Source organism: Rissa tridactyla, chromosome 5 (assembly GCF_028500815.1).
Source record: "Rissa tridactyla isolate bRisTri1 chromosome 5, bRisTri1.patW.cur.20221130, whole genome shotgun sequence".
Classification (NCBI taxonomy): domain Eukaryota; kingdom Metazoa; phylum Chordata; class Aves; order Charadriiformes; family Laridae; genus Rissa; species Rissa tridactyla.
Genome location: NC_071470.1, coordinates 38,494,629 through 38,508,263, shown reverse-complemented (window position 1 = coordinate 38,508,263; position 13,635 = coordinate 38,494,629). Strand labels below are relative to the sequence as shown.

General features: G+C 47.3%; 1 protein-coding gene across 4 annotated transcripts in view; it reads right to left on the bottom strand.

Annotated features, from left to right (window-relative positions):
- PTPRA (protein tyrosine phosphatase receptor type A) overlaps positions 1 to 13,635 on the bottom strand; it is a 125,824-nt gene that overhangs the window by 6,329 nt on the left and 105,860 nt on the right. For all 4 annotated transcript variants that reach the window (XM_054202219.1, XM_054202215.1, XM_054202216.1 and 1 more), the window contains 10 exons: positions 12,740 to 12,824; positions 11,342 to 11,415; positions 8,344 to 8,480; positions 6,317 to 6,407; positions 5,750 to 5,826; positions 4,556 to 4,592; positions 3,172 to 3,269; positions 2,907 to 3,026; positions 1,806 to 1,972; positions 669 to 804 (listed from right to left, as the gene is read on the bottom strand). In XM_054202219.1, the coding sequence (XP_054058194.1) occupies positions 669 to 804; positions 1,806 to 1,972; positions 2,907 to 3,026; positions 3,172 to 3,269; positions 4,556 to 4,592; positions 5,750 to 5,826; positions 6,317 to 6,407; positions 8,344 to 8,480; positions 11,342 to 11,415; positions 12,740 to 12,824 (1,022 nt within the window). The remainder of the gene's footprint in view (positions 1 to 668; positions 805 to 1,805; positions 1,973 to 2,906; positions 3,027 to 3,171; positions 3,270 to 4,555; positions 4,593 to 5,749; positions 5,827 to 6,316; positions 6,408 to 8,343; positions 8,481 to 11,341; positions 11,416 to 12,739; positions 12,825 to 13,635) is intronic.

Genomic DNA, 13,635 nt, shown 5'->3' with positions numbered 1-13,635 from the left:
CACCACCCTACTCCCCACCCACGCTGGCTGCGCACATGGCACCCCTTCAAGACCCCAGAAAAGTGGCTAACAACCTTTCTGTTGATATATGGGGACTGGGACCTTATTTGCTATGTGACACAAAGCTGACATGACACAAAACTTTCTCCAAGTCTGGAGAAAAGGAGGCTGAGGGGAGACCTTATCACTCTCTACAACTACCTGAAAGGAGGTTGTAGTGAGATGGGTGTCAATCTCTTCTCCCAACTAACAAGCGACAGGACGAGAGGAAACGGCCTCAAGTCATGCCAGGGGAGCTTTAGACTGGATATTAGGAAAAAATTCTTCACTGAAAGGGTTATCAAGCACTGGAACGGGCTGCCCAGGGAAGTGGCCCTGGAGGTATTTAAAAGACATGTGAATGTGGAGCTTAGGACATGGTTTAGTGGTGGACTTGGCAGTGCTAGGTTAATGGTTGGACTCAATGATCTTAAAGGTCTTTTCCAACCCAAATGATTATATGATTCTATGAAGGGGATTAAGAAGAGCAGGACCCAGTGAAAGGCTCACTTGAGGCAGCATCCTTCAAAATGAGCGATGATGCTCTACCCGCATGTAGACTTCGCAGCAGGCTGGGTACCGAAATCTAACTCCAGTAAGCAAAGCCGAGACCACAGCAGCACACTTACATCTGTCTGTACCATCTGGCAGCGCTGAGCCCGGATCCGGCTCACGAAGCCATAAACGTCCACCTTCCTCTCTGCGTGCATCATGTCCAGCATGGCATCGATGACGATAAAAGTGCCCGTGCGTCCTACCCCGGCGCTGAAAAAACAGAGGGGACAAGTGGTCAGTGCAGTCGTGTTGGCATCGGGGTCCCTTGTAGAGTGCCCAGGCGCAAGCCAGACGCTTCCCTGCAGTGAATAAATAGCAAAATCTGTTTTGGAGATGAGAGAGATCCCCAGCCTGGTGTTCAGTGTCGCCTGGCTTTTGCAGAGAGATGCACACAGCATTTCCAGCAACTGCTGTGATGGGAATCCATGAAGGCACAGAGCAGGGTGAGCCAAAGCAATAACTGAACCAGCTATGGCTTCCAGAGTCCTACAGGCTGCGTGTTTCTACCAGCTGCCCACTGCTCCTTCCAATCAACCTCCATCAGGTGAAGGTGAGCCCACACGGAAGCCTGGTTTCTGTGCTGGTTAACTTAACCATTGAGGAGAATAAAAAGGATAAGGCCAAGCAGACGCTATGGAAAGACAAAACTCTTTTGCCAGCTGCCCCCTGAGAAGAAAGCTGGAGAAATGGACTTGGGAAGCTGCAAATGTGATCATCTCTGCCTTTAACCATGGGGCTTTCCCTTACTGAAACGTGGAATGTCTCCGCGGCTTCCCCAGGCTTGCTGCTGTGCCTGAAACAACTCCATGTGTGGTCAAACACAACAGTCCTTGCTCCCAGGCACGCTGAGTACTGCCTTCTTGCAACAAGGGGTGTTGCCTTCTCGTGCCCAGGGAAATGTCACCAATGCTGAGCAGTGGTGCTTTGCTTGGCTCACTTGGCATCCAGCTAACCCAAATGAAGACCACTCAACACCATCACATCGCTGATTCCAAGAAATTCCTTCAATTCACATGCATTTTTTCGAATGTTCCCTTGTGGAACATTCCCATTTAATATGGGAAAGTTAGATAAAAATAATAAAAGAGGCCTGACTGAAAAAACCTCACCTTCTATTATGTCATAATAAATTATCTCACAACACATATTAAACATGAGATACTTTCCAAGCCACTCAGGAGAGGCAGAAATCAGCCATGGCCAGGACTTACCTGCAGTGCACTACTATTGCTCCTGCGTACTGGGGATTACACGTCTTCACCTTCTTCAGGAACTTCAGCATCCCGATGGGGGTGAAAGGGACCCCAAAGTCGGGCCAGCTGGTGAAGTGGAACTGAGTTACCAGGCGCTGAGGCTTCTTATTCGTGACATCACCGACCTGAAGGGGAAATGTGTATTCAGGTTAATGATAAATACTCATATTTCCTTTCTTTCCCCAAAAGCAAGGGCAGAGAGGGAGCTACAGACCCAGGACTGAGCTGGATGGCTTAAAAAGCAGTAGCATCTACAAACCGAAAGGGCATGGGCCCAGGCTCCGGGGCCAAATTAGTCTCTAAAGGCATGACATTTTAATTGCCTAACATCATATCCCGCCTCCTAGGGGTGAGAGATGCCAGCCCGGCCTCAGCTGTGTCTCTGACCTGGCAGAAGCTGCCGTATGTCATCTGCAGTGGGCTCAAACAGAAGCTGCCACTCTGTCCTTTCCCACACCTCTGCCTTCAGCATCCTTAATTAAAGACAGGAGAGGAAACCACCCACATCCAGGCTGTTGGAGCAAAGGCTCAGAAGAACCCTGCTCAGGGTCCAGACAGGTTTTCAATTGCCAGCTCTTCTTTGCCTGCTTTCGAGAGCAGCAGGAAAACAGACAGAGCGACTAAAGCATCTAGAGCCTCCTCTGGAGGACAAGAAAATGTAGCGACAGATGGGAAAGCAATGAAAACCAATGCATACGGCACTGGATTTTGTCTCAGCTCATGGGATAAATCTGATTATTTGCAGGCATTAAGTATCTATGGGCGAGAGCAGGAACTGATACTGCTAACAGCAAGTGGACAGAATTTCAGCCCTGGCATCCATCAGCTTCCCTGCTCTTGGTACAGCCATGCTGGTACCCGCTGGGAACAGGCTCCCACGTGTTTAAGGTGAGTAAATTCTTAATAGCTCTGGTCAAAAATGGATGCTGGGGGTCATTTCATCCACACTCTGCACTCTGCACTCATGACATCTTGGTGGAGTTGAGGAGCACACCAGCGCCTATTGGATGCCCAGCGCAGAGAGGGGAGGGATGGTTTGGGAGATGCGAGCCACGGCACCTGCTGGATGCAGAACTTTCGCACAGTGTAATCCACCAGGACGGTCACGTCCTCCACAGACACTCGGATGTTCCCGTAGGTCCAGCAGCCCTGATCTGGCCAGTACTGAGCACACTTACACTGCAGGGAGAGAAAATGGGTGCAGGTGAGCTCTGGTCCCTCACAAACCTGAGACCAGCTCCAAGACATGCCCAAGGGCATGAGATGTGCCGGATTCAGATAAAGTTGGGTTAGATACCAGTCCACGAAGCCTTCTGGCTCTTACCTCTTTCCTCTCTTTCAGGTTGGTCACCATGACAATTGTTGCTGTGTTTTGCTCCCAAATCATCCTCCAAAAATCATTCACGGTTTCTTCCTTTGGTCCTAAGGGGAAGGTAAAAAGAAATGTGGTCTTTGGGATCAATCCCTCAAGCACTGAGACTGAAACCCAGCATGTGAAGTCACACGTTGTGGATGATGCAACACATTTTTTGCCAATAGATGTCAGCACAGGAGGTGTTTTGGTGTCTGGGAATGTCGGCTAACCCAAGGAACAATCCTATCACACAAGAGCTGGGGCTTTTTGGATACGTTTTATGACGAGGAATTCCATTTTTAGCCCAAGAAGGGGAAATCGGAAATGCGGCACGGAAATGACTTGCCCAAGGTCAGACAGGGATATTGTGGCCATCGCAAGTAGCTCGCAGAAGTCCTGTCCCCGAACCTTGTGTTTTTACCACGGGATCCCGTTTCAATATAGCACAAGAATAGTTACCTGCTGCCTGCCAGACAAGGAGCTGACTCAACCTAGACCTCCCCTGCCAAGGCTGAGGCTAAGGGTAAGCCAAGAGAATAGTAGAGACAAAACTTTACTGCAGCGTGGTATAGCTGATGGACCTGATCCAGCCTTCCTTCTCCAGCAAGAGCCAGGTAAACTGGCAAGTGATGTCCTAACCCACTTGCAACTCAAGAGAGGAAATGCAAACCACCTCCCGTGGTCAGATAACCCCCTTTTGCTGACATGAACATCCCTGTGAGTGGGCAACTTGGTTTTAGGGATTTGTTTGGACCGGTACAAGGAAAGCAAGAGAGCTGGAGGGCTACACGTGGCACATGCAAGCTGGTAATGCTCTGGCTGGGGGCAGCTGAGCTTGGGAAGACTTGTGATGCTTGTTGCTCTCAAGAGATTATAGTCCTGCGTCTCATCTAAAGACCACAGAGAAATTTCTCTCCAAGGGCACAAGCCCACGTTCTTGCCTGCTGAGGTTTAAAAAGGAGCAGACATGAAACCAGATCAGTGTGGTGCTCTCTGTAATAACAGATTTGGGGAATTTAAATAAGCAGCTCACTGGCAATATTTCCAGAGATCACAACCACCTGCAGCTGTGGGCCAGGGTGGAAGGACAAGGCTCAGGGAAGAAAGGCTTTGACACCCTCCAGCAATTGGTATTGCACAGGTAGGGCTTTTCTTCCTCCCACAGTGCATCCAGCACTCATCTTTGACTGGGAAAACCATTTTGGGAACAAACTGTGGACCAGCCAAGCCTCCTTTTGACCAGGGCACATCTGCAAGGCACTGTGCTGTGGTTAGAGTAGCATAGCATTGAAAAGCAGATGGGCCCCAGCCCAACTGCCACCATACTGCGTTACAGGAATAACTGAGCATTTACCTTGTGCAGCAATGAATTTGTTTTTCTCTTGGTACCCCTATAAAGAAAAGGAGAAAAAGGAAGACAAATGAAAGATGGGTATTTTTCTAAATCAAGAGTCATGAAATGCATCTCCACCATTATTAAACAGAGACATCACCTGCTCTGTTGCTCACTCCCCCTGTGCAGAGAAGGGGCTGCAGCCTCTGAGGGGAGAAACAGCACCAACAGCGGGGCAGAAATAATGGAAAATCCCTGTGCAAAGGGTCCCTGCCCCAGAGCAACACTTTGCATGCTCAAGTAATGTGGGAACAACCCCACTTGTTCGCACAGAGCGCTAAAGAAGTGGTATCCGACAGCCCTTTTGCTGCAATCAGACCCTGCATCCAGAGCATCATGTGAAAATCAGTATTAATCTTTGGGAGGTTGGGCTGTTGAACTCATGGGAATTGATTTTGTGTATTTCCTAATGGATATTTATTTATTGCTCAAGAAAGTAAAAAGCTCCTTTGGGTCTTGCTTTTCTTCACGTGCCTCCATCTCTCTCAAAGTCTACTTCTTCATATTAACCTTCCAATTTATTTGAGCTATATGGTGATAATCATGTAGGACCCATCTTCTCCTAGGAGCAGAGCACGGCAATGTTGCTTCTGCTTTATCTGGGTTCCTTGCTTTCTTTTTCATCCCCTTCCCACATCCAGCACCACAAACTTGGAAGTACCGATGATTAACCAACCTCACCATTCATCACCCATTAATCAAAAATCCCCAATTCCTGCAGGAATTGTTCCCAAAGCCCTTCCAAACCAGACAACTTGGCTTTGCAGCAACCCAAGGAGTGCAAGTGCTTCTCATTATTTTAGAAGTCGGGAAAAGATGAGACTATGGCGAAGTAGCTGTACAAGGGCAGAGCTACAGCTAGAATCTGAGTTCCAGCTCTCAGCCTCTTACTCCAACCATGCTCGTCCAGGCTCAAGGCATGGAGCGAAGCAAAGTGAGCTCTACCGCAGCCACACAAAAGTTACGAGATCAAAACTTCATGTAATTCATTGCTCCAGAGGAGCTGGGGAGATGTTAATGTAGGAGGTAGTCTCCCAACCATCCTCTTCCAGGCACAGGCCACAAGCCATAAAGGTCCCACACCCCTGGTGGGACCAGGTACCGCTGGCCAGGGCACAGCCAGTGGGGATTTCCTCTTCAAATCACGGAACTCACATTAATGAAGGAGGCATTGATGTAGTCGGAGTCAGGAACTCCTTCAACAGGAGTCAGGTGAACCCTGGAATGATCATCTGGAAGAAAATTAAGACTTTGTATTAAAAACAACTCCCTCCCGAGTAGCTGATATCTGGTGTAGTGAGAAAGCTGGGTGTTGGTGCGGACTCCAGGCTCGCTGGCTCCCCTGCACACACAAACACCTTTATGCCCCCAAATGTTTTTTGCTTCAGCCTGGAGAGGTGCTAGACCTCACCCAAGGAAGTTTTTCTTCTGCGGAGTGCACACGTTTGAGGAAGCCCCTGAGGCAGGCTGCCGCCCCACGCCACCCAACAGGAGCTGGCCGTTTTGGCATTTCCCATCCATTTAATTTTCCATGGCGTCCTGAATGCTGACAACATCAGGGAGCTCCTCCTAGTAGGTATCTAAAGCTAAAGCGGATGCAGCCACCCATCTGGGAGGTGAAATGAGCCCAAGCATGTCCTTGCCCTTCCCAAAAACAGGAACAGGAGGCGCCAGCAGCAGCACTGGCCATGCACCCCCCGCCCAACATGCTCTGATACGTACAGGGCAAAATGTTCACATATCTGTTCTTCTCCTTGTTCTCCTCCTTGGAAGCAGCTTCACACGTGGCCTGTATGGGACACGCTGGAAGAGCCTACAATGCCAGAAAAGGAGTTTTTCATTATGTCCTTACTCATGGCATGGCAGTAAGTACAATGCAACCAGCACACTGGTGCACATTACATTTGAGCATCCCATCTAGGGGTGGTCACCCTTTGCTGGCCTCCAGGAGGTAGGTGAGCAGCAGTCCCTTGTCCACTTGCCCCTTTGGACATGTCCCCACCACCCACACCCCTCACCTTCACCCCAGCACCAGCTTCTTGTCCCCACCGAGCTCAATGTGACCATTTAAATAGCCTGGGTTGGACCAGAGAGAGAAAATCCCTTCCGAAACATGTTATCTGGAATCTCAGGACCCATGAACACGAGGTGGCAGCAAAGCCTCCGACACCAAACCCACCAGCCCAGCGATCAAGGAGCTCATTTCTGCTCATGGAGGCTACTGCTGTGAATTCCTCTGTTAACAGTGATGTTAACGGTGACCCGATTAAAGCCCCCATCGCCCAAGCACACCCAGTGATAAGAAGGATCACCCATGCAGGGAGTTGTTCTTCATCCAGCAGCACCAGGGACCTTTGGGTTGGGACGTGCTGGGGTCACAGACGATACTGTCCTGGTCACAGCAGCTGGGTTTCATGCTCGAGCAGAGGAGGTGCTTCCCCAGCACCATTATTCCACATCCTCTTTGAATAGCGAAGAGGATGAGAACATATTGGAGGTATTTGCCATCCCTTCCTCCAGCTGACAGGACAGGCATGCTTTGGGAACAGAAGCCTTCAGGGCAATTGAGTATTTATAACCCGAAAAATTCCCCACCCTGGGCATTCATTTCACCTATTCAGTTTCATCGAAGCACAGCCAGGAAGGGTATCAAGTTGTGCAACAGCTGGAGAAAGCCGAGTGGCTTTTTATTTTTCTTTTCATCATCCTCATATTGCCATATTGTGCCTTGGACATAGGCTTAATGTATTTGCAGACATCTTTGCAGTGCAGACAACCATATCAACAGTGGGTTTCCTTTTGTTAATTAGGCTGATGGGGAGTCCAGGTAGTTCAGCAGCTCTTACGTCACATGCTGTGATACTCCAGCCAGTTATTTAACTTTGTCCCCTACCTCATTACTGCTCTGCCTATTTTTGTATTGCCAAGGTGAAACAGGTTTATTGTCACAAGCATGTGCAGAGCTCAGCAATGTCAGGAAGAGGCTGTAGCCATCTCAGAAGAGATGCTCTGGCATTGTGGGATAAGCACAATACTGGAATTATTACTTGCTGCTGAAGGGCAACCATTGTCATATAAACTGCCATCATTCTGTTTCAGGGTTAACAGCTCATTGAAATAGATGGGGTCATTTCTATTTCTCCGTCAGAGCTCTTGTTTTGGCTGTTTGTGGATTTAAGACAACAACACATCACACCTTGACATGCCACTCATTTTGGCACTGCTTCCCTTGTAGCCATGAGGATCGCGAAGAGGGAGGCAGTGCCTGGGAAGAAAGCAGCAGGCAGAGAACTCTGGACGGCACCCAGAAAACCTCCTGAACCCAGAAAAACATAACCCTGTAGCGCCGCTTGATAGCAAACCTCTGCTCTCTGTAGTAAATGTGAAGGGTAGTGGCTTGCCTACCATCACAGTAGATTTAGGACCAGAATCAGTCCTCCCACCTTGCAACCCTTTGAGAAACCCCTGAGGACTGGGCAGGCCATCATTCCTACTATGAAGCTCCCAGACAAGCTCTTCTGAAGCACGGCATCCAGCACCGGCACTGTTATATTATTGACTCATTTACTCCCTGGGTTGATGTGCTGTCCCTAAGCCGGGTACCACTGCACACTGCAGTTCCTCTCTGATGTACCAGCTGTTTTGTCCCTGCTCTATGAATTGAGACCAGATTTTTCCCCACTGTGCGTTGTAAGCCTAACGCCGGGAGCAGCCTGTGGGATTTAAGGGCAAGAAGCAAAGGGACTCACATTGAACTCCTCCCGAAAGAGCTTGTTGTCATCTGCCATCCGGCGGTTGATCTCCTCTTCCAGCTTATCAACAGGCAGAGGTGGGTATTTACGGTTAGTGCTGGGGGAGCGGGCGAGCAGTGGCATGCTCTGTGGCTCTGCAACGACACCCATGCATTAGAAGTGCCCACCCAGCCACTCCTTGTGCTCAGCACTCATCCATGCCCAGCTGGGCACAGGGACCTCAGACAGCCTGGGCTGTCCACTTTTAGGGCCACCTCGCATCCTCACTATCCCATATTTTCATAGATAGAATCATAGAATGGTTTGGGTTGGAAGGAACCTGAAAAGATCATCTAGTTCCAACCCCCCTGCCATGGGAAGGGACATCTTCCACTAGATCAGGTTGCTCAAAGCCCCATCCAACCTGGCCTTGAACACTGCCTGGCCTTTTGCTCTTCCTGTGGAGAGTGCACAAAAATTTGGCGATGCTGTGATAACATGAAACTCTTTCAGCCCCCTGTGGTTGAGCATTACACTGTCATCGAGACAGGATTGGACAATGAGGATCAAGTCTAACAAACCCATGCAATGCTAGAGGCTTGGGGAAGAGTGGCTGGAAAGCTGCCCAGCAGAAAAGGACCTGGGGCTGTTGGTCGACAGCTGGCTGAGTATGAGCCGGTAGTGTGCACAGGTGGCCAAGAAGGCCAGTGGCATCCTGGCTTGTATCAGAAATAGCATGGCCAGCAGGACTAGAGAAGTGATCGTCCCCCTGCACTCAGCTCTGGTGAGGCTGCATCTTGAGTACTGTGTTCAGTTTTGGGCCCCTCACTATGAGAAAGACATTGAGGTGCTGGAGTGTGTCCAAAGAAGAGAAACAAAGCTGGTGAAGGGTCTAGAGAACAAATCTTATAAGGAGTTGCTGACGGAGCTGGGGTTGTTTAGCCTGGAGGAAAGGAGGCTGAGGGGAGACCTTATCGCTCTCTACAACTATCTGAAAGGAGGTTGTAGAGAGGTGGGTATCAGTCTCTTCTCCCAAGTAATAGGCGATAGGATGAAAACGAGAGGAAATGGCATCAAGTTGTGACAGGGGAGGTTTAGATTGGATATTACGAAAAATTTCTTCACCAAAAGGGTTATCAAGCACTGGAACAGGCTGCCCAGTGAAGTGGTTGAGCTGCCATCCCTGGAAGTATTTAAAAGATGTGTAGACGTGGCGCTTAGGGGCATGGTTTAGTGGTGGACTTGGCAGTGCTAGGTTAATGGTTGGACTCGATGATCTTAAGGGTCTTTTCCAACCTAAATGATTCTATGATTCTAAGTCCCCCCCCAATATTGGGGGATGAAGACCACCTCACTTTGAATTTGAACTTCACCCTCACTCACATGGAAAGTTTGGCACCATCACCATGACATAACTCCCAGGTGGAACCAGCAAAGGTAGCTGCTGCTTGTGGTTACTCAGCGAAGCCAAGAACAGCCACGCAAGGGTTATACCAACACAACTGACAGTTTATGAAGTTCACACCTTCACTTATAGCAATGTAAAACTCGCGTAGGGAAGGTCTTAGCTGCCAACGTAAAAAAAAAAGGTGCTGATTTTAAGTTAGTGCTTGCTCCGAAGGTGTTTGGTTTATGTGCAGGGAGCTCAGAAAAAGGATCTGAACTGAGTCTAAGAGGTGGTGGTTCCTATTCAACTCCTACTTTGGTGCCTACATATGGACAGAGATGCCCAACTTCAGACCCTCAACGGGCAGCTCTGGCTCAAAGCCAGAAAACAAGACAAGCTCAGGGACAGAAGAGTTTACACATTACAGCAGGCTTGCACAAGACTTCAAAATCGCATTTATCCATCTTTAAGAGGTCCCAAAAGGTTTTTATAAAGAAAAAACAATGTATTCCCTGCTTTTTCTCAGAAACGTTAGTTCAGTGCCTACAGTTAGCATGAAGATTTGCATGAGAGTTTTAATTAGCCAACATCCTAATTTGAAAGGGTAGAAGGATATTTAATTATTCCCCAAAGATGTGTTTTGTCAAAAAAGGTTCTTATTTGAGTCAGAGATATTGTGAAAATTCAAGAGGAATGTGAGTAGTTTGGTGTAAGAAGTGATTGCACATTTTAATAGTAACTGCTTGAGGGCAAACATTTTGTCACTGCAATGAAAGTTGGGAAATAAATTTTCATTCTATAAAGGTTTGCCAAAATCATGGAAAACAGAGAAAGTTCAGAACAAGAAATAAATAAAAATGTAGATGAAAAAATACTTTCTACAAAAATATGAGGTGGGAGAACAAAGCCGTGGCATCCGGCCCACTGAGTCCTCGGGTACTGTCATTGCACTGGGCTCAGACTGTGACAGAGCTGCATCCACAGGCTTTGCTGGACTTTTACAGAGGTCTGTATTCTGATGTATAACATTTATATTATGGTGTGTTTATATTTATTCTGGTGTATAATATTTATATTATTCCCACCAGGAATAATGTAAATATACACTCAGGACCGCCTTCACATGCCCTTCCAAGACCACACTTAAAAAGAACGCAATCTTCATTTTCCTTCTTATACATTTCCAGCAAATCACCTCTGCAAACCAGCATTCAGCAAGCTTGTTCCCACTTCCATTCAAGCTGGCCAGTAAAAGATGACACTGGGTAAGACGTCGGCTACGTGCCCAACAGGTTGCACGTGTCTCATTGCCATGTTGGAAGGAATGGGAAAGGCAGAGTGGTTAGCAGACCAAGCTGGGTAGCTCTGCGCTTCCCAGCAAGCCACCCTGGAGGGCATAAACCAAACCTGCTTTTGCCACTTCAATGGTTTTATGACATTTTTCCAATTTTTGGAGAATTGATTGTTATTTCACTTTGGCTGATTCCAAGTGGGGGAAAAAATAAAAAACTAAAATATTCCATTGTTATTCTGAAGAACATTTGCATTGACCCGTTCTGATCTGAACAAAGCTTATTCCTTCTGTAAGATGCATTTTTGCTTCATGTGTCGCACCGACGCGGGTCTCACCTGCATCATCTGTCCGTCCGTTGGACAAACGAAAGGAGTTGGAGTGACTCCCAGCTTGCTTGTATTTCTTGAACCTACCGAAGACAAGGGAGTAGAGAACGTCAGTAGACACCCACCAAGAAGCCCAGGTTGCCTTCTGGATGAGAGATGCAGCCACAAAGGGCTTTCCTCACTTTCTTATGGTTTGATGAACTAGCCGGTGGGTCCAAGAGGCCCTCTAAACTCCTGCCTATGAGTGTGACTTTTAACTCACCACGTCTGGAAGGGCTGCGGGAGACCAGAGCAAGTTGAAAGCCAGGAGGAGAAGCTTTAAGGCTGCTTTTACGAAGGACACCCCAAGGAGTTCCCGCTCCACACGTTGATTCAGCAAAGCACATAAACCCCAGGTTGATCCATCCTTCTGCAGCAAAGCCCTTCTCCATGTGCTTTTAACTTGAAGCAGATGCTTATGCTCCATTTGCCTGAAGTTAAGGGTTTTGCTGAATCACCGGGCAGGCAGCGGTGAACAGAAACCCTTTTTTTAAGGGCTGGAAGCCAGGTGGGGAGGACTCATACTCTGCTGCTGCTGAACTCCTGAGGCAAAACTCTCCATCAGGTTCACCGCTGCGAGGGCAGGCCTGGAGCCAGGAGACGAGGGAATTTTTCCACTGCTAAGGAGAGCACTTTTTCTTTTTTTTTTTCTTACTTATTTATTCACCAAATTGTTGAGTAAATTAAAATGTTTACTGCAGGTGAATAAACACTCTTTTCTAGCTGAGCCGATATTCACTCAGGAGCCGGGAATGGTACATTTGAGGAGCCCAGATGCTTGGATTTTTTAAAGATGGACCTAAAAACGCTCTGTTATGTTATAGTTCCAGCTATAGAATCACCTAACTCTTCTAACAAGATCCAGTTGTATGCCATCTTGTAGCACGGGCACGACATGCAGGTTTGGTACTCAAGGCTGAGTTTGGCTCTAGATGCTGGATCATGTTCGATATCAAGATGGGAATCCAGGAATAACGCCCCTGGTTATTCACACAAAGGACTTTCTGCCTCAAGAGCTGTGTTCAGCTTCCCTGGATTACTCAGGCCAACACCCTCAGCCTTGCAAGTAAACCTTACTTGCTTTTTAACTGCCCTGACAGGAATTCAATTTAATCTATCCCACTAAATATGACATTTTCAGTAGCAGAACAGGCATTACCCCACACGAAGATCAGCTTTATAGAGAAAGGAATAAGTATCATTTACTAGATAACTGCAAACATAATTTTCATTATCCTTACAGGTTTCTTTTTAAAACACCGTCTGTGTCAGCCTTTAGCTTAGGAAACAGCACAAAAGGCTTATTCCTGTTCATTCAGTAATTAATTTCTGTCAAACAAGGAAAGTCAGCATTAACGCATCTCTTACCTTAACATATACAGCACAATAATAATAAATACTATGACTAGAAGGGAAGACAGGGCCACCATCACAGCTATAATTGGAGTCTCATCTGCAATAGAAAAAGAAAGATGTGGTTATCAACATTGAAAGACAACCAGCGCCATCATTTAATAGGGCAGAGCTCTACAATTTCTGCTTGCAAAATAATATAATTAATATTAATAACATTAACGATATCATTATTATTATTATTAATAATAATAATAGAGTAAGGTTACGTTTCTCCAGCCTGACAGTGAAGACAGATACATGAGCTGAGCGAGCACCACATATCTCAGATACTCTGAGGACAGATTAAAACCTGTAACCACTATTCAAAGCACCTCAATCTTCTCTAAGGGTTGTTCACTGTGAAATTGTGACCTTGAAGATGAAAACAGCGATTGAGAAAGTTGTGAGTGGGCTATTTTAGGGGTTCCTTCTGCACAATTGAACATGCCCATGGTGGCTCATCAGCCACCAGTAGAAGTTTGCTCTGTCACCTGGGGATCTACAAAGTCTTCCTCCTGAGACGAAAGAATCCATACGAGAAGTTTCTAACAGGTCCATGAGTTTGGTATAACATGGTAAGTAACCTTATATTAAAATAGGTGAAAATGCTGGCCTTTGTAAGATCCCACAGATACTATATTTGTAAAACTGTCATGATTTTCCTTCCTTTCCTTGTCAAATAGGACAAGAGGGCAATGCTTTGTGCTGCACTTGGGCTCTGAACACCTTCAGGCTGAGGTTTGCTGAAGAAAGTAGCTCAGGGCTACTGAGCTACTTACTGTCCACCAGGCTCATCACAAAGAGGTGGCTCCTGCTGGGACTTATTTCATAGAATCATAGATTAGTTTGGGTTGGAAAGGACCTCCAAA